General features: G+C 49.0%; 1 protein-coding gene across 8 annotated transcripts in view; it reads right to left on the minus strand.

Annotated features, from left to right (window-relative positions):
- PAX5 (paired box 5) overlaps positions 1-24,528 on the minus strand; it is a 209,789-nt gene that overhangs the window by 91,859 nt on the left and 93,402 nt on the right. For all 8 annotated transcript variants that reach the window (XM_047767939.1, XM_047767938.1, XM_047767943.1 and 5 more), the window contains one exon: positions 4,100-4,229. In XM_047767939.1, the coding sequence (XP_047623895.1) occupies positions 4,100-4,229 (130 nt within the window). The remainder of the gene's footprint in view (positions 1-4,099; positions 4,230-24,528) is intronic.

The raw sequence follows: 24,528 nt of genomic DNA on the forward strand, positions 1-24,528 counted from the left end.
TGGCCTACACTACAGCCACAGCAATGTCAGATTCAAGCCGCGCCTGTGACCTACACCACAGCTCAAGGCAACCCTTAACCCTCTGAGCGAGGCCAGGGTTTGTTTCCGCTGCACCACAACGGGAACTACGTAGTTTGTAGTTTTAAAATTATGAGCCAGGTGCATATCTTTTCATATGCCATTGGACGTCTGAATTTTTCCTGTTCATTCTTCCTTACCTTTTATCCTTTTTTTTTCTTATTTTTTTAAAAAGCTCTTTATATATTAAGGAAATTAACTTTTCATCATCTGCGTTCCTTTTTTTTTAATTTTGTTCTTTATCTTTTGGGTATTTTTACTTACGTTAAAATATTTATATCATTTCTCTTTGTCCTTTGAACTTGGAAAAGATTTTAAAAGCCCTTCCCCATTCTAAGGTTATTTAAAAATTTTCCCTTGTGCTTTTTTTTTTCCCTAGTTTTATTATGGTTTCATTCTTTAAAGTTAAAATTTTGATCAACCTGGAATTTATTTTGAGATAGAGGGTGAGGTATGGATCCAACAGGACCAACTGTCCCCAAAGCATTAACTGAATGATTTATCTTTTCTCCAATGATTTGAAATGTTCCATCTATAAAGAGCCACATATATTGGGATCTATTGCTAAATTCTCTCTGTTCTTTTTGTCTGTTTACTTCACTTTCAGTAAAAAGTTTTAATTATCGTAGCTTTATCACAGCATTTAAAAATATCCTATGTGTTGTACTCATTTCTTTATTTCAGAATTTTTCTAGCTACCTTTAAATGTTTATCTAATATTTAGTGTCATTTTGATAAGTTAAAAAAAATCTGTTGGTATTTTGATTGGAAATACTTATTCACAGCTTGGGCGAACTGACATCTTCAGGATATTGTGTCTTCCTATCCAAAAATAAGCTCTGTCTCTCCATTTATTCTTTTATGTCCCTTAGAAGAGTTTTAACATTAAGCTTATTTATTCCTCAGCATTTTTTTTTTTTGGTGCTATTGTTAATGTTTTCCCCTATTATTTTTCTAGCTAGCTATTGTTTACTTACAAGAAAGCCAGTGCTTATATGTATAATACTATATAAATATTATATATTTATAATTAGAATAATTTTAATATTTCAACATTAATCATAATTGTGACTATGAGTGGTCTGAGATATTTATATTCTTTTTCTGCTCTTTCATGTGACTTTAAAATACATCAAAATACAAACAAGTCTTTGGTCAAGGATTTACCTGAAAACCCAGCTCACATTCCGACTTGCCTTCTGCAGACCCTTAGACAGCTAAACCACCCAGCTGGCTTTTAGCATCGACTTTCTGGATCAAAGGTATCTAATTCTTTCCACGTTAGGCTTGTAAGACAATGAGAGAGCAGGTAGGTGGGGGCCTGTCTTGAGAAGCCACTGCCCCTAAGCACCCGCCTACCACAACCATGAGGGAATACAGCCCAGTGTGGCCAGATCTTCTGAATTTTCCAGGGAAGCCAAAGATCCAGCATTAAAAAAATTTTAATGTTGACTCACATTTATAAAAAGTCCTGTGTGGGCCCGACTAACTATATCTGCAAGTTAGATTAGCCCTTTGGGCCTCAGGCCACCAGTTTGCCACATTGGCAGATAAGAATCTCAGAAATGCAACCACAGCCTCAACATTTACTGGATTACTTTCCATCTACGGATTGGTGAGATGATAGGTATCTTTTAGTGATCTACTTAAATCCACGCACCCAACCCCAACAACAAACCCTCCATCTGTAAAGCAGTCTCCTAAAGGAACTCATTTGATCCTTACAAGGGCCCTGAGCAACCAGGACCATTTTATAGATGGAAAAACCAAGGCTCAGAGATGCAGTCAAAGGCACAGCCAGGAAGTGACAACACCAGGATTAGATCACCTATGCAGTCGGGTGGCCTACTGTGCCGGCCTGGTGTTCAGGTTCACCTGTGCTGCTCACAGGCCGTGACCGCTACCTGGTTGCCCCAGGGCTCAGGTTCCTTGTCACAAACTGGATGTGACTCAACAGTGCCCACCACCCAGGGTTCCCCTAAGGGTAAAACAAGTTCACCTAGCAGAGTGTCTGGTACTCGTTAACCACTGGATAAAGTGACTTACTACTATTATTAATTAACTAGTCCAGGCTTCTTTCCAGTCTACCATCCCCACCTCCCTAATTATCTGTAGTTCCTTAAAGAGCATAAGGCCCCAGGAGACTGATGGGCAGCTCAACTCTCCCTCTTCCCCCTTATCTTGGGCAAGGCATGGCCCCTCCCTGACACTTGGTTTCTGCATCTGTGAAATGAGGGTGTTATCACAGGTCTCATCAGAGACCCCATGACACCAGGGCAGAGGATTCATGGGACACCTAGGATGTTAGCAAAAGTTCGTCCGACTGAGGCTCCTGATCCTTGCCCTGTTGCTACCCCTCCCCACCTGCAGCCTCAGCTGCCCTCCAGCCTCTCGCCCCATCTCAGGTAGACAGGGGACCAACTCACTGTCGCCTCTTAACTGAGCCTCACGTGGTGCCTGGATCTGCAAACAGACCCTGGCTACTCTTGCCTGAGCCCCAGGAGCTCCAGTCTGAGAGCTAGGCCCTCCCGGCCTTGGGGCCTACCTGAGGCTAGGGGACAGCCTATCTCACCTCGCCTGGCCCTTCCCTAAAGTTCCGATCTAAAGTCAGCCCCGATGTAACCACAATCCACTCCCATTTCTAGGAACACTTTGCCTCTGTCACTACTTCCTGTGTCTTGCCTACCAGCCTATAGCAACATCCTGCTGCCTCAGGCTGGACCTCAAGGCTCTGGCCCAGGTGCCACGCTCAGCCCCCCACCATCTGTCCGTTCAGTATCAAAGGCTGCCTCCAGCCTGCCAGGTCGGACAACCTCCCTGAGCAGGTGGCTGAGTCTGTCCGTCCATATTATCCCAGGGCTGCTGGAGCAGAGAGGGGCATCTGCCTGTCCCACCCTCCCAGTCCAGCGCCTTCACAGCAGTGAGCCTAAGGGTGATCAGCCACCACGGAGGGCTCTGAGAGGAGTCATCATAGCAACATGTATTGGGTGGTTGCTGTGAGCTAGACCAGAGTCTAAGCACCTTATACGTTTGCAGCATTAAACCTCATAGCAACACTGCAGGGTAGGCATTATCAGCATTTTACAGATTAAAACTCCACAGCCCAGAATTCTTACATAACTTGCCCAAGAGGGCACAGCTAGTCAATGGCAAGTTCAAATCCCACAATGTACCTCCAGGGCCCAAACTCTTCCCCATCACATGGATGGCTAAAGCGCCTTGCCTTCCAGAAAGGCAGCCTAAACCTCCTGGCCGTCCCAACTCCACCTCTGCTTGGAAATCCAAAACTCCTGGTGACAATCTGCCAGGAATCCCACTCATCCTCAAGGCAGATGCCAACCAGGGCTACCTTTCTCCTGAAATGGCTCAATCCCAGACCTCTGAGCCCTCGGCCCCATCCAGAAGGGACCCAAAATCATCCAGTCCCCGTGACACGAGGCTTCCAACCACCCCTCCCCACCCATTGTCCATTTGCCATTTGCTCTCCTCTGGCTTTTTTTTTTTTTTTCGTCTTTTTGCCTTTTCTAAGGCCGCTCCCACAGCATATGGAGATTCCCACGCTAGGGGTCTAATCAGAGCTATAGCCGCAGGACTACACCACAGCCACAGCAACGCAGGATCCAAGCCACGTCTGCAACCCACACCACAGCTCATGGCAACGCCAGATCCTTAACCCACTGAGCAAGGCCAGGGATCGAACCCGCAACCTCATGGTTCCTAGTCAGATTCACCAACCACTGCGCCACGATGGGAACCCCAGCTTTCCTCTGGCTTTATCAAAGCATCTACAGCCACGTCGCATGGAAACCACAACATTGCTCCTGGCCCCAGCAATCCCCTGCCTGACCTGTTCCAGGACATCATAACCTCCTTAAAACAAAGATGGCCTGTCAAGTCCAAAAGCACCAAGAAGCCATTCTCCTCATCACACACACATGCTTTCTTGCTTTCTTCCTCTCTCGTGCGCTCTCTGTCCCTCTCTCTCACCCCGCCATTCACCCCCATACCCAAGTGCCCTCACCTGTCACAATGGGGTAGGACTGCGGCCCGGGCACGCTGCTCCCAATGTCGGCAGGGGTGGGGCTGGTCAGGTTGGCCTTCATGTCATCTAGCCCTCCAGCCAGCGAGGCCATGGTGGAATAATCAGCAGTCTGGAAGAGGAAACAAGACAGACATCTCAGCATCGAGATTCCAAAGCACCCCAGCCAAATGCCACCGCCACGTTCTGTTTCAGCCAGCCGGCCCTTGTCAGTGCCAAGGTCCCCAGGGGGTGCATGGACCCCCAGTATTGAAAGGGCAGATTCGGCTCGACAGAACACGACAAGTATCCAGAGTCAGCAAGTCTCCCCAGGTGAAGAGGTGGACAAGATTCAGTGCAGCTTCGCAAGAATTCACACCTACTTCTCTGTGGCCTTCAGGTTCCCCTTAGCCAGCCCCAGCCAGCCGGAGACACGCATCCTCCTCCAGGCAAGGAGGGAGACATCCATAACCAAAAACAAGGCAGAAATAAGAGTCTCGTAGCCAAGAGGCTGGCTGAGAGAAAGGTGTCTGATTTCTGTGCTCTTAAGTTATACATGGATGGAGTTCCCACCATGGTTCAGCAGAAGCGAATCCGACTAGGAACCATGAGGTTGTGGGTTCGATCTCTGGCCTCACTCAGTGGGTTAAGGATCTGGCGTTGCCATGAGCTTCGATGTAGGTCACAGACGTGGCTCGGATCTGGCGTGGCTGTGGCTGTGGCATAGGCTGGTGGCTAAAGCTCCAATTAGACCCCTAGCCTAGGAATCTCCATATGCCGTGGGTGGGGCCCTCAAAAGACAAAAGGAAAAAAAAAAAAAAACTATAGATGGAGAATCAAGGGTTAAAGGGAATTTGGGCCAGTATCCAGTCCAAATCCTCATTTCACAGATGAATAAACTAAGACCCAAGGGAAGAGGGGGTCTTTGCTCAGAATCAATAGGGGATGGGCCCACCATCAACTCTCACCCTAAAGTTAATACATCAAAGAAAACAAGTCACAGTTGGCACAGTTGGCAGGTGTTTTGAATTCTGGAAGCAGGTAAACACCTGCATGCTGAAAACTGTGGGGTACATACATCTGATTTACCAAGTCCACACCAACCACGTGCATTTGGCCCATGAGTCATGCTCCTTTCTTTATGCCAGTTTGTGAAATCAGAGCTTGTGATGGGGCATTTCCTTGGCATCCAAACCACTGTCAGAACGGTCTCCAGGGAAGGCTGCGAAGCTGCCCACCTGGGGAGTTCCCGTCATAGCTCAGTGGTTAACAAACCCAATTAGGATCCATGAGGATGCAGGTTTGATCCCTGGCCTCGCTCAGTGGGTCAAGGATCTGGCATCGCCGTGAGCTGTGGTGTAAGTCACAGCTCGGATCCTGCATTGCTGTGGCTGTGGCGTAGCCTGGCAGCTGTAGCTCTGATAGGACCCCTAGCCTGGGAAACTCCATATGCCATGGGTGCAGTCCTAAAAAAGCAAACAAAACAAAACAAAACAAAAAATGCCCCACCTGGGTCTTCCCACTCAAGGACAAACTATAGTATAAGCATGAGTGACAGGTCTCTTCCTCCCATCCCCCACCCCCAGGCATGTCTTCAGGTTAAGAAAATCTTTACAGACACAGAAGCCAAAGAATTTGGTTGTGCCAAGCTCTGGCGTGGGGTGCTTCCTCCAGGATCCTGGCACTGGCAATGGAGGACTCATTCCTGTCTGTCCAGGGTTACATCCTAGGCAGACAGGGATGGGGAAGCAGTCTTCTGAAAGGAGTTTGCAGACACCCTGGGTAGGATGACAAGAACTGAGTCACTGGGAGGGGAACCAGAAGAGCCACCAGCTAAGTCGCAGGCAGAGGGGACTCAGACACATGCCTGGCACTTGTCTCTGCAAATGAATTAGCAAGTACGTCCAGGGAGCTCAGATGCCAAACAAGGTGAATGGCAGCCGTGGGTCCAGGAGGTACCGGAGGCCCAGGTACCCTGAGATGGATTCTTGCCCAGAGCTTCTGGGGCTCTCCACCCATCCCCAGCAGAGGCCGATTCTGAAACATGCAAAGAAGAGCACAGGCCCAAAGCCAGTCTGGCTTCTACGGGAGAAGGACAAGAGAGGGGACAGGCCTCCCTGACATCAGGAATCACTATAAAGCTGTAGTAATTAAGACAGTGTGGGACTGGCACAGGCACAGATAAATAGACCAATGAAACAGAATGAGTCCAGAAACTGATCCATGTGTATATGGAACCTTGATATATGACAGAGGTGATGTACAAATCAGCAGGGAGGGATGGACTCTAATAAACAGTGTGGGGTAGCTAGTTATCCATTCAGAAACAAGGGGGGAAAAGAAATTGGATCTTTACTTTACAGCAGACACAAAAATCAATTCCAGGTGGATGAGAGACCTAAATGTGAAAGGCAAAGGCATCTAACGTGGTCAGCTCTAGGTCCAGCCAAAAATACAGCCAAAAATCCTTAGGCACAAGTCTGCCCCTCATGCAAAATGCAAGGAGCGGCCCTGGGGTGCTCACACAGGCATCCTAGTCAATGTGGGGACAGTCGTGGTTCCTGGTCAACCGGCTGCCCTGCTTCAATTCATCCTCCTCCAGGAAGTCCTTCCTGACTACCATTCCCCAGGAGGCAGGAGGCAGGAGGCCTGCCTTCACTCAGCTGGTTCCACCAAGTCGTCTTAGGACAGTAAGAACCATAGTCTTGGAGTTTCCGTTGTCGTTGTCCTGTGGTTAACAAATCCAACTAGGAACCATGAGGTTGCGGGTTCGATCCGCGCCCTTGCTCAGTGGGTTAACGATCCGGCATTGCCATGAGCTGTGGTGTAGGTTGCAGATGTGGCTCGGATCTGGTGTTGATGTGGCTCTGTCATAGGCCAGCAGCTACAGCTCCGATTAGACCCCTAGCCTGGGAACCTCCATATGCCGTGGGAGCGGCCCTAGAAAAGGCAAAAAGACAATAATAATAATAATAATCATAATCTTCATCACTGCATCAAAGCTCCCATTTATGGATCACTTCCTCTGGGTCAGGAGCTTTACCTATATTACCCCATTTAATCCTCACAATCTCCCCATGTAGCAGGGTCTATGTCATCCCTACATTACAGATGAAGCAACTGAGACGCCTCCGAGAGAGGGGAGGTGGCTTGCCTGACATCTCATGGCTTCTAGGTGCCCAAGCCAGGATGCAAACCTGGGTCCATCTGACTCCAAAGTCTTGATAACTTCCTCAATGATTTTCAGACTGTGTCCTAACCCTTGAACAGCTATGAAATCAATCGCTCGGACCAACCCTTTAAAAGTTGAAACGAGAACGGACGAGAACAGAAAATATCCAAGACTCTCACACACAGAGCAAGGCCTGTTTCATCCATCTTCGTTTCCATATAAGTGGATATGTGTGTACTCGGTGGAGATGACAATATATTTCTTGCTATATGTCATACCCGGCAGAGTCCTTACGCCAGGCAGCAGGGAGTTATTGGGAAAAGGTCACTGTCTAGACTTTATCCAATGCAGAATGGGACTTGGTCATAACGTGAGCCCCCTAATTTGCTAAAACCAAATCAGGAAGTAAAGCTCATGAGAATTTCCTCCTTCAGTGCACTGCCGTGTGAAAAAACAGGAGGTCAAAACATCTCTATGAAGGTCCCTGGGGTTTCTGGGATCCCAGAGGGGGGCAGGGGTGGGTGGGCAGTGCCTCCTATTTTTCTGTGTTCCCAAGTATCCCAGTGGGGGCCTGAGCAGAATGGATGTTTAGTGTTTATTGAGCTTTTATTGTGTGCACAATAGCATGTGAAGATCACACATGCTCTCTGACCTTCATTTGCAAACCCCAAGGGAAAAGACACCAGCCCTGAAGCTCCATCTCTGAGGGACAAGGGCAGAGAAGCCTTTATTTCACGGGGCAGGAAGTGGTAGGGAAAGGTTTCTTGGGGCAGGCTATACTCATCCCCGGCCCAAGCAACCCATCACCCCCAGGCAGAGGAAGCCTGAAGGAAGGCTTAGAAGTGAGAAGACAGGAGTGGTCCAAAAACAGAGCATGTGCCAAGAGTTGCAGGATGGGCAAGTAGAAGAAGTTGAGAGGAAAAAACAGACAACCCGGATTTTGACTCTGAAGAGCTTAAACAAGGAACACTTGGGTGAACAAATGAATGGGTGACCCTTATCCTCAGGACAGCCAGGCAGGATCTCAGCCAAGAGTAGCAACCTGGCACCCCTCCTCCTCCACTGACAGGCCTGCACCTTCCTAGACTCCAGCCTAGGCAGCTGGCTCTGCAAGGGAAAGCCTCTCTTTCCCGAGAAAGCACAGCCAACCTGGGTTTAAGAAAATGATGGGGAGTTCCCGTTGTGGTGAAATGGAAATGAATCTAACTAGGAACCATGAGATTTCGAGTTCGATCCCTGGCCTCACTCAGTGGGTTAAGGATTCGGCATTGCCATGAGCTGTGGTGTAGGTCACAGAGGCGGCTCAGATCCCACATGGCTGTGGCTGTGGCTGTGGCATAGGCCAGTGGCTACAACTCCAATTCGACTCCTGGCCTGGGAACCTCTGTATGCCGCGGGTGCAGCCCTAAAAAGGACAAAACACACACACGAAAAAAGAAAACAATGGGCAGGTGGCCAATTCTAACTCATTTAATGTCCAGATGGAGGGGACATTTGCTATTTGATTTTGTTTTAGCCAATAAATTCAGTAGCAAAGTTGGTCTAGTCACTTCAACAGTTGAGTTTGAATCATCTTTTCAAGGCGTGAAATCGAGCTGTGTTACACCTGCAGTGGGAGGTCCAAAAATCCAGTCCCCTAACTGCCCATGGTTGCCAGAAGGTAAAGTGAACTTACCTAAAGAACTGGGGCTCGAGGGACAGCTGGATTCACAAACCAGCCCCCCACTCCCTTTGCCATTGGTGTCTCCCACCATCACCATCCCTCAGGGCAGAACTGGAGCCCAATCTCTCGCTCTCTCTCTTTTTTTTTTTTTTTTTTTGTCTTTCTGGGGCCACACTTGTGGACTCTGGAAACTCCCAGGCTAGGGGTCCAATCGCAGCCATAGGTGCCCGCCGACACTACAGCCACAGCAACACCAGATCTGAGCCACATTCGTGACACCATATCCCTAACCCACTGAGTGAGGCCAGGGATCGAACCCACATCCTCATGGATACTACTGGGTTTCAATATTGCTGAGCCACGACAGGAAGTCCCCCAATCTCTCTCTCTCTCTCTCTCTCTCTCTCTCTCTCTCTCTCTCTCTCTCTTTTTTTTTTTTTTTTTGGTGGGATTCACAGCTCTTGCTCTGCTCCTGCATGAGCCAGGGGAGGCTGTCCTTTCATTTGGTGTGTAATTATTCTCTAGTTTCTCTTCACTGTCTGTCCCTCTGAGCTGCCTGTGATTTTTTAAAGACAACTGCATTCTCCTCAGTCTCCTGGGTTTCCTGGAATCTCACTCCACTGACTACTATTCCTCAGCCTCTCCAGGTACTATCCGACCTCTGCCCGGAGAGCCCAACTCAACCACTTAGAAAACTCCTACATTATCCACAATACTCAGCTCCAATGTCACCTCCTTGGTGCAGCCATTCTTGGGCCCCATATTCCTGCAAAGAACTCATGACTCCCTTGTCTGTGTTCCCATACTTGGTGTCATTTTGCACAGATGTCTATTGTCATACTTCCCACCACCTATAATGACTATCACCCTCTAGGTTGCCTTGAGAGCATGGAGCATGGAACAGCCTAGAGCCCCCTAAATGTTTACTGCATGAATGAATAAATGTATGGTCCAGCAGCATTTGCAACAACAGCCAAAAATTAACTGGGGAGTGTTTGAACAAGAGCGCCAAATAATCCACTAACCTCCCATCTCTACTTCTCATTAAGTCAGGAGACCAGCAAATAATGTCCTTGCCTACCATGAGGTGAAGTCCCTGGGGAAGTGCCTTCATTGGTCTGTGACAGAATATCAGGCACTTGACATTGGCTAGAGGCAATAAAAAAGATAGCCATACAAAGAATTTTTTTTTTTGTCTTTTTAGGCCTGTACCCATGGCATATGGATGTTCCCAGGCTAGGGGTCGAATCAGAGCTGTAGCTGCCAGTCTACACCACAGCCACAGCAACGCTGGATTGAAGCCATGTCTGCGACCTGCACCGCAGCTCATGGCAACGCTGGATCTTTAACCCACTTGGTAAGACCAGGGATCTAACCTGTGCCCTCATGGATGCTAGTCAGATTTTGTTTCTGCTGAGCCACAACAGGAACTCCCAAAGAACGTTTTTCCAAAAAAAAAATTTCTGGGTGCTCCCTTGTGGTGCAGTGGGTTAAGGATCTGTCATTGTCACTACAGTGGCTTGGGTTGTTGCTGGGGGACGGGTTTGATCCCTGGCCCAGGAACTTCCACATGCCGCAGGTACAGCCAAAAAAAACAAACCTCTGAAGACATGCCCATTAGAATATTCAAATTCCGTGTCAATATCTCCTACAATTCACTACCAGGAAAAAAAAAAAAAGTTTTTTCTCTTGACAAATGGTTACTTTGCCTCAGAATGAACAACAGGAACATTAGAAACCACTATAAATCCCTCTTTGCCTTGGTTGCCAGGAAGCTCAATCAAATTCAGTGTTCAATCATTGCAACCACATCATGGCTGGCATCTCTTGCAACGATCTTACTCTTTTATGTGCACAATTTCTGAACTTTTTTCAGCCTTAACTAACTTCGATATATGTTTATTTTGTAGGACACTTCAAGTCCTTTGTGAAAATGGAGGCTGGGAGAGGTAGAAAGAATGACAGAGAAAGAAAGAGAAGAGGGAAGATCAGGATAGAGAAAGATAAGAGAGAACCCATTATTGGTGCCTCTTTTCCTGGTAACAGTGGCATCTCTTTCCATATCTCACTGCTGAGAAGCCAAGGGCTGAATGGGGCTATATGATGCACCTATGCCTTTGGGAACATAGCCCCCCATCCTCCCCTCATTGGACCTCCAGCCACCAACAGCCACAGGCAACAGCTGTGTTCTATATCCTTACTTCTTCAAGCTCTCAGAGTTCTTTCTGAAGATGTCATTTTGGGATCCTGCTCCCTTCCCATCAGGGCCCCCTGGTGCTGTCCTTGACTGTGACCCAGGAAGAGAAATGAACAACAATTCACAAACCGTCCACTCCAATATAACCAATTGGGATAAAACTTCTCTGCCTACTGCCACAGACTCCTGGGAGGCCTCAAGTTCAAGCCCACCAGGTGGGCACACCCTCCTCTCAGACACCAGGCTCCAGATGACAGACTGTCTTGTACTCTCGAATGTCTGAGCTAGAAGGATGCTCAGGGTCATTTTCTCAACCTGGAAAAACTGAGCTACAGGGAGGGGAATGGATTTCCTTAGCTAACTTTTATCTGCATCACTTACGGCCACTGACCCCATGGTGGAAAGAACAGTGAACTAGGAGCAATAACACAGGGTTCCTGCCCCAACTCTGCCTCTTTCTCCCCTGTGTGACCTCAGGCAGGCCGGGCCAGCTCTCTGAGCCCCATTTTCCTCATTAATAAAATGAGCTTGAATCTAACTCCTTGCTGCCTGCCTGCCGGGGCGACTAGAGAATCTGAAGGATAAAGAGCAGGATTGCATTTCAGAAACTAAGTAGCACGCTGGGGCAAGGAATCCCACGAGGGACTCGAGGAGGCACGTGCCCCAGGAAAGTGGGTGCTGGGTGTCATTTGGGTCCCTAGGAAATTACCTGGAAAAGGACTGCCTGGGGCTGCACCAAGTATTGTCTCATCAGCACGGGGCACCACTGCCATAGCATGGAGGAGAAAAGAAACACAGACACGTGAGAAGGAGGGCAGCACGAAGGAGGGCTGTGCAGGGGGCAGGCTGCAGGGCTGGCTGCCTCCAATGGCCACCTGGGGCCACAAGGCTTCCCCATCACCTGCTGAGCTCCTCCTGGTTCACCTCCAGGCCTCAGGTGGCCCTCGGGAGCTAGACCAGAGCCAGGTCAACCACTCTCATCCTGAGGGACCAGACACCTGCCCACCTACACACCTACCCAGAGGAGGACAGAAGCTAGAACAGGGGAGGCATATCCTCAGGGCCTGGCCTGATGACTTGAGATTGAGGGGGCAGAGGGGTTTGGATGCCTGAGGCAGCGGGTGGGATGGGAGCCCAGGGGTAGGTCTTCTGCTTCGCTGGCCTCTGCTTCCCCGTCTGTCTGAAAACTGGCACTTGATCTCTAAGTCCCCTTCCGTGGCTGATGCTCTTTGCCACTATAACTGACCATGGGACAAAGTATGGATTCCCTATCCACCAGATGAATTCCAAGGAAGAGGAGTGAGATGGAGGAGGATCCTATATATTAGGGGACACTTAGAGATGCATCAATTGATGGCAATATGGACCCTGATTCCAACAAACAAACTGCAAAAAAAAAAAAAAAACCAAAAAAAAACAAAAAAACTTACAACATGTAATGAAACGACTGGAAATGTAAACATCAATTGGGTATCTGATGACATGGTAGGATGGACTGACTTTTTAGGTGTGATAACGGTATCATGGATCATGGGCATGCTTTTTAAGGCCTCATCTTTTATTTTATTTTATTACTATTTTTTTAGGGCCACATCTGCAGCATATGGAAATTTTCAGGCTAGGGGTCAGATCAGAACGGTAGCTGCCGGCCTACACCACAGTCACAGCAACGTGGGATACAAGCCACGTCTGCAACTTACATCACAGCTCACAGCAACGCCAGATCCTTAACCCACTGAATGAAGCCAGGGATCGAACCTGAGTTCTCATGGACACTAGTCTGATTCATTTCTGCTGTGCCACGATAGGAACTCCCTAAGATCTCATGTTTTAAAGAGCCATTCTAAAATATTTACAGATAAAGTGATGTGATGTCCAGAGTTTGCTTCGAAATAGTGTGGTTAACCAAATGCGATGTATCTATGTGATAGAATACTAGCCAACAATAAGAAAAAACAAGGTACTGATGCATGTTGCAACATGGGTGAACCCCAAAAGCATGCTGGTTGAAAGAAGCCAGATATAAATGGAATGTCCAGAACCGGCAAATCTACAGACAGAAAGCGGAACAGGAGTGGGCTGGGGCTGGGGTTGAGGGAAGATGAACTGCAAACCCACACAAGGGATCTTTTTGGAGGGATGGACCTGTTCCAGAACTGGATTGTGGTGTTGGTAGTACAAGTCTATAAATCACTGACTTATCTACTTCAGATGAGAGAATTTTACGGTATCAAAATTATACTTCAATGAAGTTTGTTAAGGAAAAAAGTGGAATGGGGATGCTATCAATGGAACAAGGTGAGGGGGTTCCCGACGTGGCGCAGTGCTTAATGAATCCGACTAGGAACCATAAGGTTGCAGGTTCGATCCCTGGCCTTGCTCAGTGGGTTAAGGATCCGGCGTTGCCATGAGATGTGGTGTAGGTCACAGACGCGGCTCGGATCTGGCGTTGCTGTGGTTGTGGTTTAGGCTGGTGGCTACAGCTCCAATTCAACCCCTAGCCTGGGAACCTCCACATGCCATGGGAACGGCCCTAGAAAAGGGGGAAAAAAAGAAACAAGGCGAGCTGGGGGTCAGTGACTGTTGAATCTGGGTGACGGGAGCTCAGAGGTTGATTAGACTACTCCATCTACTTTTGAAACTCTCCATAATTAAATCAAAAGGCCCAAACAGCATATATTTGGCTCCTGGTACCACTTGCCAGCAGCATCTGTGGTCCAACAGATACCTGTGGGATAATCAGAGGACCCAAGGGGCCAAGGGCGGCCAGGCGTTTGCTCTCTTGAAGGTCATTATCCCTCCACCTTCAGGGATCCCATAGTTCCAAACGCAACATAAGACTTCCTGTCTGCCTCGCACCCTCCACTTCGCAAAGTCCTTGCAGGTCCACTACATCCTTGGGAACTTTGAGGTGGGAGCAGATGCAGAGATGGAGCTCAGACAGGGGAACCCAGGTGTGCCAACTCCAGGCTCTGGGCCAGGCTGTTACCCTGAAGCAGAGTTAAAATTCGAGAAGATGTCGTTGTTAGCCCTGAAGGTAAAGCCCAGACACTTAGGGTGGGACATCCTCATCTGTGAAGCGCCCCAGCCACACCCCCAACCCTATGCCTCAGCTAGGGAGGCATCTAAATCTGCAAACTAGGAGAAGCCATGTTCCCCACTTTTTCTTTTTCTTTCTTTCTTTCTTTCTTTCTTTCTTTTTTTTTGCTTTTCAGGGCCACATCTGCGGTATATGGAGGTTCCCAGGCTAGGGGTCTAATCCGAGCTGTAGCCACCGGCCTACACCAGAGCCACAGCAACACTAGATCTGAGCTGCATCTGCGACCCACACCACGGCTCACAGCAACGCCAGATCCTTAACCCACTGAGCAAGGCCAGGGATCGAACCCGCAACCTCATGGTTCCCAGTCAGATTCATTTCCACTGCGCCATGACGGGAGCTCCAGGTTCCGCACTTTTTCAGCCTGCAAACAACACTGCATCTGTCTTGATTTCAAAGGATTAAACCCTTTGTCAGTGAACCTGGAGACCTGGCTTGGCCTTGGCCTCCCAGGCAAGCTGGGGCAGACCCCTCCCCTCTCTCAATGACTCCAGCCATCAAATGAGGGAGATGGACCAGAACCATCAGGGCCCTTCTGGCTTTGAGGCCTCACCAGAGTCTGTTGTCACCAGGTGGAATGATGTGGCTTAGGCCACACCCTCTGGGTAGTGAAGGTATTGCCTGGTAGTCATCAGGCAGGAGTGTGGTGGGAAGAAGCCCACCAGCCCTAGGGCCAGGAGGACAGGGTTTAAGACCAACACAGCCAAGTGCATGCCACAGGGAACTAGGCCAGGCACTGCGTGTTCTCCTTTCTTTTTTGCATTTGTACCTTGAGGATATGTCACCCAGTGCAGGGAGTGCTAAGAATGTCAAGTGCTGAGAGCAGGCCTTTTGGTTCTCATGTTTTTAGTCCTCAGGGCTAATATCCCAATGAGTCTGTCAACACCAATATCCCAATGTGAGGCTGCAAGATGTTATCACTGCGGGAAACTGGATAAGGGTATATGGGATCCCTCTGTATTATTTCTTCCCACTGCCTGTGAAGCTACTATTATCTCAAAATAAAAAAAATTTAATTTTTAAAAAAGAGTAAAAGAACAAAAACCAAGGTTTTAGCCTTCCATCCCACTCAGACAAATAAAGATGACTCAAACTTGAAAAAGAAATGTTTGCTGGAGTTCCCGTCGTGGCGCAGTGGTTAACGAATCCAACTAGGAACTATGAGGTTGTGGGTTTGATCCCTGGCCTCCCTCAGTGGGTTAAGGATCTGGCGTTGCTGTGAGCTGTGGTGTAGGTCGCAGACGCAGCTCAGATCCCGCGCTGCTGTGGCTCTGGCATAGGCCGGTGGCTACAGCTCCGATTAGACCCCTAGCCTGGGAACCTCCGCGGGAGTGGCCCAAGAAATGGCAAAAAGACAAAAAAAAAAAGAAGATATGTTTGCTGAATGGAGGGACTACAAATGATGCCTGCAAAAGTACTTCATAGTCTACAAAGTGCTAAAGTCACTATTGACAGAGGGGAAGAGCTGCCAAGAATTCTGAATGGTCTCCCTCTTCCAGGAAGCCCTCCTGACTTTCCCCTCTGCTCTGTTCCTAGAACCCTGAAGTGGGCATATCTCTACCACTGCACTTATTACTCTGCCTTGTCACTTAATTGTTCAGGGTTCTCATTCCCCAACGACAACGCAAAGCTCACGAAGATAGGGCTGTGGTCGCCCTCATCTTTGTGACAGCAGCTCCTGGCCCAGTGCCCAGCTCTGAACAGATGTGACATAAATGCCTGTGGAACCAAATGAGCTGGGACAGGTACTATGGCCTTGGCTCTGCCAACAGCATCAAAGGTGCTTCCCAGGGTCACTGAGAGACTAAGCGATCCCAAAGTGCTTTCATTCATCAGAAAGTACCATAGGAATGAATAAGACATGCTCGTTATTCACTTGTTTCTGCGGAACTTTGCCCATGCCTGGGTCTGCAGTGGAATCAAGGGGCTTCCAAGAAGAGATGTGCAAAGTTTAACTGACTCATTTCTCCCTCTTCTGTTTACAGCCTGCCCAGCCCCCTCCCACCCACCCCCAGACACACTCCCAGGTGGTATGGGAAAACAGGGGAGGTCCCCAGGAGGAGCCTGAACTCAGATATTGTGGTTTCTGTCCGGGAGAAACTTTTCCAGCAATGACTAATCAGGAGGGCCCCTTCCCTCCCCCAGCCACTTAGAGAATCTTAGCGAGCCCCAAATCTCAGGACCCACAGGAGCTCGGGGGGTTACAGAAGCTGATCTTTAGTTGATGCTCAAACCTCGCTAGTGACTCCTTGCTGAAGAACTCACTGCTCCCGGAGGCAGCCACTCGGTGGCCACTCAGCTCTGGCGACAGCAAAGTCCTCAGGCCTCCCCCACGCTGGTCTTGAGTGTGCTCTCTGGGGCCCCAGTTCCAACAAACATCCTCCTGGGGCCCAAGAGGCTTGCTTCTGCTTTTCTTGTCATCTCATCACCTGGTTTACTCATGCTATTCTCACAGTCAACAGAGCGCTCACTCACCACAAGCTCATTAGAAATGGAAAGTGATTTTGTGTACAATTTTTTTTTATTTTATTTTTAGGGCCACACCTGCGGCATATGGAGGTTCCCAGTCCAGGGGTCAAGTCCGAGTTACAGCTGCCGGCCTGCACCACAGCCACAGCAACAGCAACACAGGATCCGAGCCACATCTGCAACCTACACCACAGCTCACAGCAACACCAGATCCTTAACCCACTGAGCAAGGCCAGGGTTCCCAGTAGGATTCGTTTCCACTGTGCCACTATGGGAACTCCTGTATATGATTTGTGTGTGTGTCTTTTTGTCTTTTCTAGGGCCACTCCTGTGGCATATGGAGGTCCCCAGGTTAGGGGTCCCATCGGAGCTGTAGCCTCTGGCCTACACCACAGCCACAGCAACGTGGGATCCGAGCCACATCTGAGACCTACACCACAGCTCACAGCACCACTGGGTCCTTAACCCACTGAGCAAGGCCAGGGATCAAACCCACAACCTCATGGTTCCTAGTGGGATCCGTTAACCACTGAGCCATGACAGGAACTCCTGTATATGATTTTTTAAAAAGCATTCGTTTTCACCCACGCCTAACCAGTGGGCTATTTGCAAACCAGACCACTCTGTGCTTATAAGCCCTCCCTGGCCTCTCACTGCCTCCACACAATTTTGACCCAAAGCATATAGGCCCCAATCCAACTCCCAGCCTACTTTTTCAATTTCAACTTGGATCTACCTACTTCCAAAACACCACCCTTGACTCCAGGTAGAGGACACGCAAACCTCTGAGTCACTCCATTCAATGCCTTTGCTCACCCTGTTTTCCGTCCTCTCCCCAACCCAAATCGCATCCTCTAAGGCCTGATTCAAATGCCATCTCCTCCTGGACGCTTTCCGTGAGTCTCTTTGGTTGAAATAAACCATCTCCTTCTCTGAAGTCCCTGGCATTTCCCCCTGCACTTTGTTTAGGACATTTGTCCTGTGCTACTTTATCCCCATCACATGGCACCATGTCTGATCTCCCTCTGAGATGAGGAGGTGCCCACACGCAGCCTGATTTGAACCTGGGTCCCCCGCCCCGTAGGCTGGGCAGGACGTGTCCTGAGTGAAGCTGAAAGACAGTAGGAGCAAAGGAATTGGGGGCCCGCTCTGAACCTCAAGAAATTTGTAAGAACAGGAAGAGAAGGCGCAGAGCATGCTGGCTCTTATTGTCCCAAATGCAAGAGAGGAAATGACAAGGCTTGGAGCACAAGGCTCCACTTCTGGAGGATGAAAGCCGAGACCCAGCAGCCAAGGCCTCCTGAATGATAACAAGATGCAGTGGGAGGAAATCGTGTGGAAGAGGGAGGGGAGGACTCCCTGTTTCGGAGCCCTGGCATCTGTTCAGACTCTGCCATCCAGATCCTGATGTGGAGAAGAGGAGGGAGATTTCCAAAAACAAAGCTCCATCGTGGGGCAGCCAAATTCCACCAGCTTCTTCCGGGCAGGGGCCTGGCTGTCCCATCCTGCTACAGGGCAGGGAGAAGGGCAGGGAGGCCCATTACTCTCAGTGGAAGGCAGGCCTCTTGGCTACCAAGGGGTATACAAGGCAAGGCAACCCCTTCCTACAGTGCCTGGTCTAGGAGTGGGGACGTCCCCAAATGCTCAGAGCTCACTTTCTTTTTCTTTCTTTTTTTTTTTTTTTTGGTCTTTTTGCCTTTTCTAGGGCCGCTCCCACGGCATATGGAGGTTCCCAGGCTATGGGTCCAATCGGAGCTGTAACCACCGGCCTACAACAGAGTCACAGCAATGCGGGATCTGAGCCGTGTCTGCGACCTACACCACAGCTCATGGCAACGCCAGATCCTTAACCACTGAGCAAGGGCAGGGGTCGAACCCTCAACCTCATGGTTTCTAGTCGGATTCGTTAACCACTGAGCCACGACAGGAACTCCAGAGCTTACTTTCTTTTGGACTTATTTCCCAATGGCCAGAAGACAGAAGGGTTAACCTGGGGGCATAAAGAAATGAAGACTTGCCCCTGTGCTGCAAGATCAACAGGGTGCAGGCAGGAGGGTGAGCCCAGATGCCTCTCCCCACACCTCTGCCCTGCCTCTGAGGACTGGTGACAAACACGCATGTGCTCACACTTACATACACACATGCTCCTCAGGCCAAAGGCCGCCTCTATGCCCCTTCTGCTCCCCAACAGAAAGAAGTTGCTGGGTGTCCCCCGCTGGCCGAGTAGGTTAAGGATCCAGCATTGTCTCTGCTGTGGCACAGGTTTGATTCCTGGCCTAGGAACATTTGCAGGCCGTGGGCATAGGGAAAAAAAAGAAAGAAACCATTTTCTAACAGGCAATATTCTGAAAGGCAAACAGGTGGCCTTGGGAAGGTGTGCCTTCTTTGTCACCAAGGTCTGCTAGAGGCAAACAAACGTCGTACAAAAGAAAGACGGCTAAGAAGGCTTCTTTTTCCTTGCCAGAAAAAGAAGGCTAAGAAGACCAAGCCTCCCACTGCTAATTCTGCCTCTGATTCAGACAACCCTACCAGCCTTCGCCTAAACCCTCAGACATTGAGTAAGTCAGGAGTAACTGCATTTTCTGGATGCGTAGTACACACCACTACTGCTTTAGGTGTTTTTCTGTTGTTTTGTTTCGCTTTATTTTAGGGCCACACCCGCAGCATATGGGGGTTCCGAGGCTAGGGGTCTAATCGAAGCTACAGCTGCCAGCCTACACCACAGCTACAGCAATGCCAGATCCATAACCCACTGAGCGAGGCCAGGGATCGAACCCACAACCTCCTGGTTCCTAGTCGGATTCATTTCTGCTGCTCCACGATAGGAACTCCTGCTTTGGGTGTTAATATGCATTAATTGAATCCTTCAATGACCCTATGGAGTAAATATTATTATCCCTGCCTTACAGATGATGCAAATGAGGCACAAGGAGCCAATAGAATGTGTCCAGGTCACCCCCCAGCAATGCAACTCCAAGCCTGAGGTCCTGAACACCGCTAGACACCACTGTCCACCACGGTCAGCAAGCCCTTCCTGCTGCGGACGAGAAAACGGAGACAAGGGTGTGGAGTGAGCTGCACAGGGGGTGTGAGACACAGGACTTCTCTGATCCCAAAGTCTGTGTTCTTCGCCATGACCCCACAGTGCCTCACTCCACAGTGCTCACGGGAACGCACAGGGCCCAGGAAGGGGAGGCCCACTGCGAGGCCAGGAGCACCTGCACAGGCTTCACCACCTCCTCAGACCCTCCGCCTGCTTCCGACCCTCCGCCTGGAACAAGTCCATCCCTCCTCCCTGAGTGCCCTTTCCCTTCCTCGCCTCCCATCCCTGTCTAGCTGCCCCTTCACCTCCCGGCTCAAGAGGGACCTCCAGGATGAAAGTATTAATATCATCCTTTATTCTTCCCACTTAGTCTCAGAGGACAGCCAAAATGATGAACTCAGAGGACAGGCTTGTTCAGATGTATGTCACCTTAGCAAGTGATCTTAATATAAGTGGGAAACCACAGAGAAATAAACAAAAACATGTGACACTGTTCACACTGTTAAGAAAAAATCAGGTATCCGACACTTTGCTTGGTCCAGGCTCTGTGTTCTTTACTAAAGATGACATTCTGGCTTTTAGGAAGATGAGAAACTAAAGGAAGGAGACCTTAAGCTTAGGTTTGAGCCATTATGTGTAAGCCCAAATTTTAGCTAATGTAAATGATTGAGACAACACCAGCATAATAAGAACGATGCTTCTGTTTATACGTCTCTTTATCAAGGTTAACTTAAGAAGAGCCTTAGCTTTTAATTACTGAAAGCATGTTTGCATTTTGCAGTTATGTGTTAATTTCATGACTCCTGCATTTCAGACTTGGAAAGAAAGCATAATAACCATTCTTCGTGCTAATACCTGTAATTTGCTTAAGCAAGCAAGCCATTGGCCTTGAGACTGGACATGTAAACAAACACTATTGAAGGCTTGGTTTGAGCTTGATTTTTAACAATCCCTCCCCAACACACACACACACACACACTCTCTCTCTCTCACACACACACATACACGTATGTTAAATTTAGCCTCCTGGTTTTATTTCCTTCACCTCTCTCCCACAAATCAAACCTCAAATAATATAAAACTGCTGGCTAGAAAGAGGCTTCCCACAAATAAACAAAAGCTTTCAAGCCAAAGGCAGAGATGTTCCCACCTCCCCATCAAACCATCTCCATCTCCTCCGCCTGCTCCAACTTAACAGCCTCTCTGCTCAACTGCCCAGGAAAACCCTGAAATCTCTCCTTTTCATTTCCATGAGAAGAAGAGGTTTGATGCCCCCCAATAAAAAGAAAAGTTCAGTAATAACGGGAAGCTGGGAAAGCCCAGGCAGACTTTTCCCTGCCACCCATGTCAAGCTCACAAAGAGAAAAACATCGTACCATTCGACATGGTTGGAAGAGTTTAATCCAAAGCAGTGCTAATTAATATCCCCAGCTTTCCAGAAGCCAGTGCCACATACAGCTGCGAGGGCAACAAGGCTGTTCTCCCTTCAATTTTATGGGAAGAACATTTTCATTACAAAGCCTCCTCCCAGGCCCTCCTCTCTCAGCCAGATTAGCCAAGAAGGAAGCGAATGATCCATATATCAGAACGCCTTCTCCCCCCATTAATTTTATTATTTATATCCCGTTTTAAAGTTTATTGATGCAACTCCCTGTGCACCTGGCCAGAGCCCTTTGACAAAAAGTAGTATCTTCCCTCGTCCTCTACTCAGGGGGCATTTAAATGGGTCATCAGAACGTGCCGACTTTCTGAAATTTGCCTTCAAGAGGGAACCGGCTCCTGTGGCACTTCCTGCCTCTCTCCCCCACGCCCACCCCACTCCCCCCCCACACACCATTTTTTGAAAACGAATGTCCAAGGCTCTGAACTCATTCATTTGTGAAAGGTATGTGGACTTGATGCCTTAGCATGAGCTCTGGGTGCTCCCCCCAGGGCCCCCTAAAACCCTGGGGGATGCCCTCTGTGTCCCCACCCAAACCAAGCAGCCCCAACTCTTCCAGCAGAGTTGACCCACTGCTAACCCAAACTGCCAGCGGACCACCAGCAGGCCTGGCCCTGGCGAGGCCACGTGTCTCACTGTTTTATTCTGAAACCCCACGTGCTCAGAGGCGTCTCTTTCCAGCCTCCTAAAGGGACCCCAAATCCAATCTAAACGTCTCGAATTTACCTGTTTGTCTTTTATACATATAAATAGCTGCATTTCCATTCTCTCTTTGTTTCTCATTTTCATTTGGTTCTAATATCTGCATGTAAATGTCGGAAAATAGCATCTGTAATTGGAGATTATGAAGTATGGCCAGCTCCTGACAGGCTGCTAAGGAAGATGGATTATCCTCATTTTTCTGTAAATTTTGTCAATTTTGGAATTCATAAGCTATCAACACTGATCAAAATGGGACTTCACAGCTGTGTCAAAAAAAAAAAAAAAAAAAAAAGGAGGAGAGAGAGGAGAGAGCAAGAGAGAGAGAGCTCTGCAAGACAGGCGGTGGTGAGTAGGGGCCAGGCAGGAGGGTAGCGTTGCCGCTGCAGCTTGGATGCCCTGTGTCGCTGGCGGCGGTGGCGGCGGCCACCCGCTGCCACTGTGCCCTCCCCTCCTCCCGCAGCTCCCTCCGCAGGCACGGGGGCTGCCCTGGAATTCAGGGCGGGGCTGCCTAGTCTCCTGGCTAAATCAAATAGCTAAATCGTGCTATGGAAGGCCACAAATCCTCCAAGGCACCCACTCAAACCCAAGGCGTAATTTATGGCCGGGCGCAGCCTTCCTTATTTATCCACGGAGTCTGTGGGCTCCCTCGGCGGGGCCGCCGAGATGTTCTCCTCCTACCAGACCATCACGGCCCACTTGAGGCAATTGTGTGGGTCTCTCTCTCTCTCTCAATTTTCCCATTACTGGGAGTAAGTACTGTTGGGACTCTGTAATAGCCCGACTGCAGCCCATATCAATAACAGATGAGGTTTAATCGTCCAACACAAAAATTATTTAGGCGCAGTAAGGACATTCAATGTCATTTGCATAATGGCATTTCTATCGCACGCACCTAACCCGTCTTGCATAAACAAGGCCTTGGGACCATAAATAATAATAAATCATGACGTCTGCACGCCTCTTGTGGTAATAGGAGCCACTCTTTGTGGAAATTATTTCAGCAGGAAATGGGCACTGTAATTTTAAAGACATGTGGCGAGGGGAGGTGCGGTAAATCAGGCCTGCGCAGAATCCCCAGGAGCAGCCCTGAGCTGCCCTAAGCCTGCAGTGACATCCTCAGGCTACTAGAGGAGGGGGGCAGGTTTTGAGGGGGAAACATCTGAGAATGGACACAGGACGTGCCACCATCCCAGTAAACTGCAAGAAGGCGGGATGCTCAGACCCTCGAGCTGGGAGAATCAGCTTTGGACCTGCAGAAGCTCCCAGGCCTCCAGTCAGATGCAATCTTTGTTCCAGGAGAATGGAAGCCCCATGAGGACAGCAATCTTTTGTCTTCTCTGTTTCTTGCTGTACCTAAACAAATACCTAGTGCACAGTAGGTGCTAAGGAAGTATCCTAAAGACATGCACAGTAGGTGCTCAGGAAGTATCCTAAAGACATGCAATGAGAGATGATCCTGGACTTGGGGAGTGAGTGGATGAGAAGAGCCCTGAAAACAGGTTCAAGTGAGATAGGCCCAGGCCCAGGGCAATTAAGGTAGAAACTGGCACAAAAGGGCAGGTACTGCTGATCTGTGCGTGACAAGTGAAAATGTCCAATAACTCTAAACCGTATTATAAGGCAGCTGTGAGCTAAGTAAAAGGCACAGATGGGGGCTGGCGAGCAGAGCAGTGACGTCTTACAGGTTGGGGAGGCAGACACAACGGAGTGAGAATCCCAGCTCCATGCATCTCAGCCCGATGGCCTCTCCCCTCTGCACCCCAGCTTCCTCATCTGCCCAGCGAGCCCAATAACAGTACAGGTGGCCCTCCTTATCTGCAGGTTCTGCATCCACAGATGCAGAGAGCTGACTGCAAGGGGCTTAAGCATCTTCAGATTCTGGTGTGGGTGGATCCCAGAACCAATCTCCCCTCGGATACCAAAGGATGACTATACTTAGCCCACAGAGTTGTTTTGAGGCTTAAATGAGATAATATGTGCAAAGTAACCAGCACTTGATCAAGCTTTGTCATCATTATTATTGGTATAACTGCCGTTACTCTTCAGGAAGCAATCGCTGAGAGTTCAAGCACAACTCTGTCTCTTACTGGCTCTAAGAGGCCCCAGCTACCTGTGGTCTAGCCAAGAAGAGCATGCTAAGAGGTCCCTGCCTACCTCCCAGAGCTGCCATGACTCTCAAATGAGGCAGTGCTGTGAAGCTCCTTGTTAGTGTAACACGCTGTCTGCACGGGAGGGATCAACATTAACAGCCCTCAGGTGTGTGCACAAAGAAAGCCGAGGAGAGTTCCCAATACCTGCCTCGCGTCTTCTCCAGCCACCCCAAGAACACCCTGAAAAGTTCGCACTTTCCAGGAAAAGTTCGGACAGGATACACACCAAAGCAAACCCAATGGGACTGAGATCGGAGCTAATTTAAGCTTTATCTGTAATGTGATAATTGTACCGGAAGAGAAGTTCTGCGTGTGTCATTGGGATTTTTCAAAGCTGATGGAGTTACATACCTCTATGCCTATTTCTTCTTCCAGAATACCAAAAGCCATGAAAGTGCTGAGGGAACAGCAGCATGGGGCCAAGCCAGGGATTTAACAATAACTGCATTTCTCACCCAAAGGAACTGAGAGAAGCAGCAGTCATTTCTCCATCGA

This window comes from Phacochoerus africanus, chromosome 2 (genome assembly GCF_016906955.1).
Source record: "Phacochoerus africanus isolate WHEZ1 chromosome 2, ROS_Pafr_v1, whole genome shotgun sequence".
Taxonomy (NCBI): Eukaryota; Metazoa; Chordata; class Mammalia; order Artiodactyla; family Suidae; genus Phacochoerus; species Phacochoerus africanus.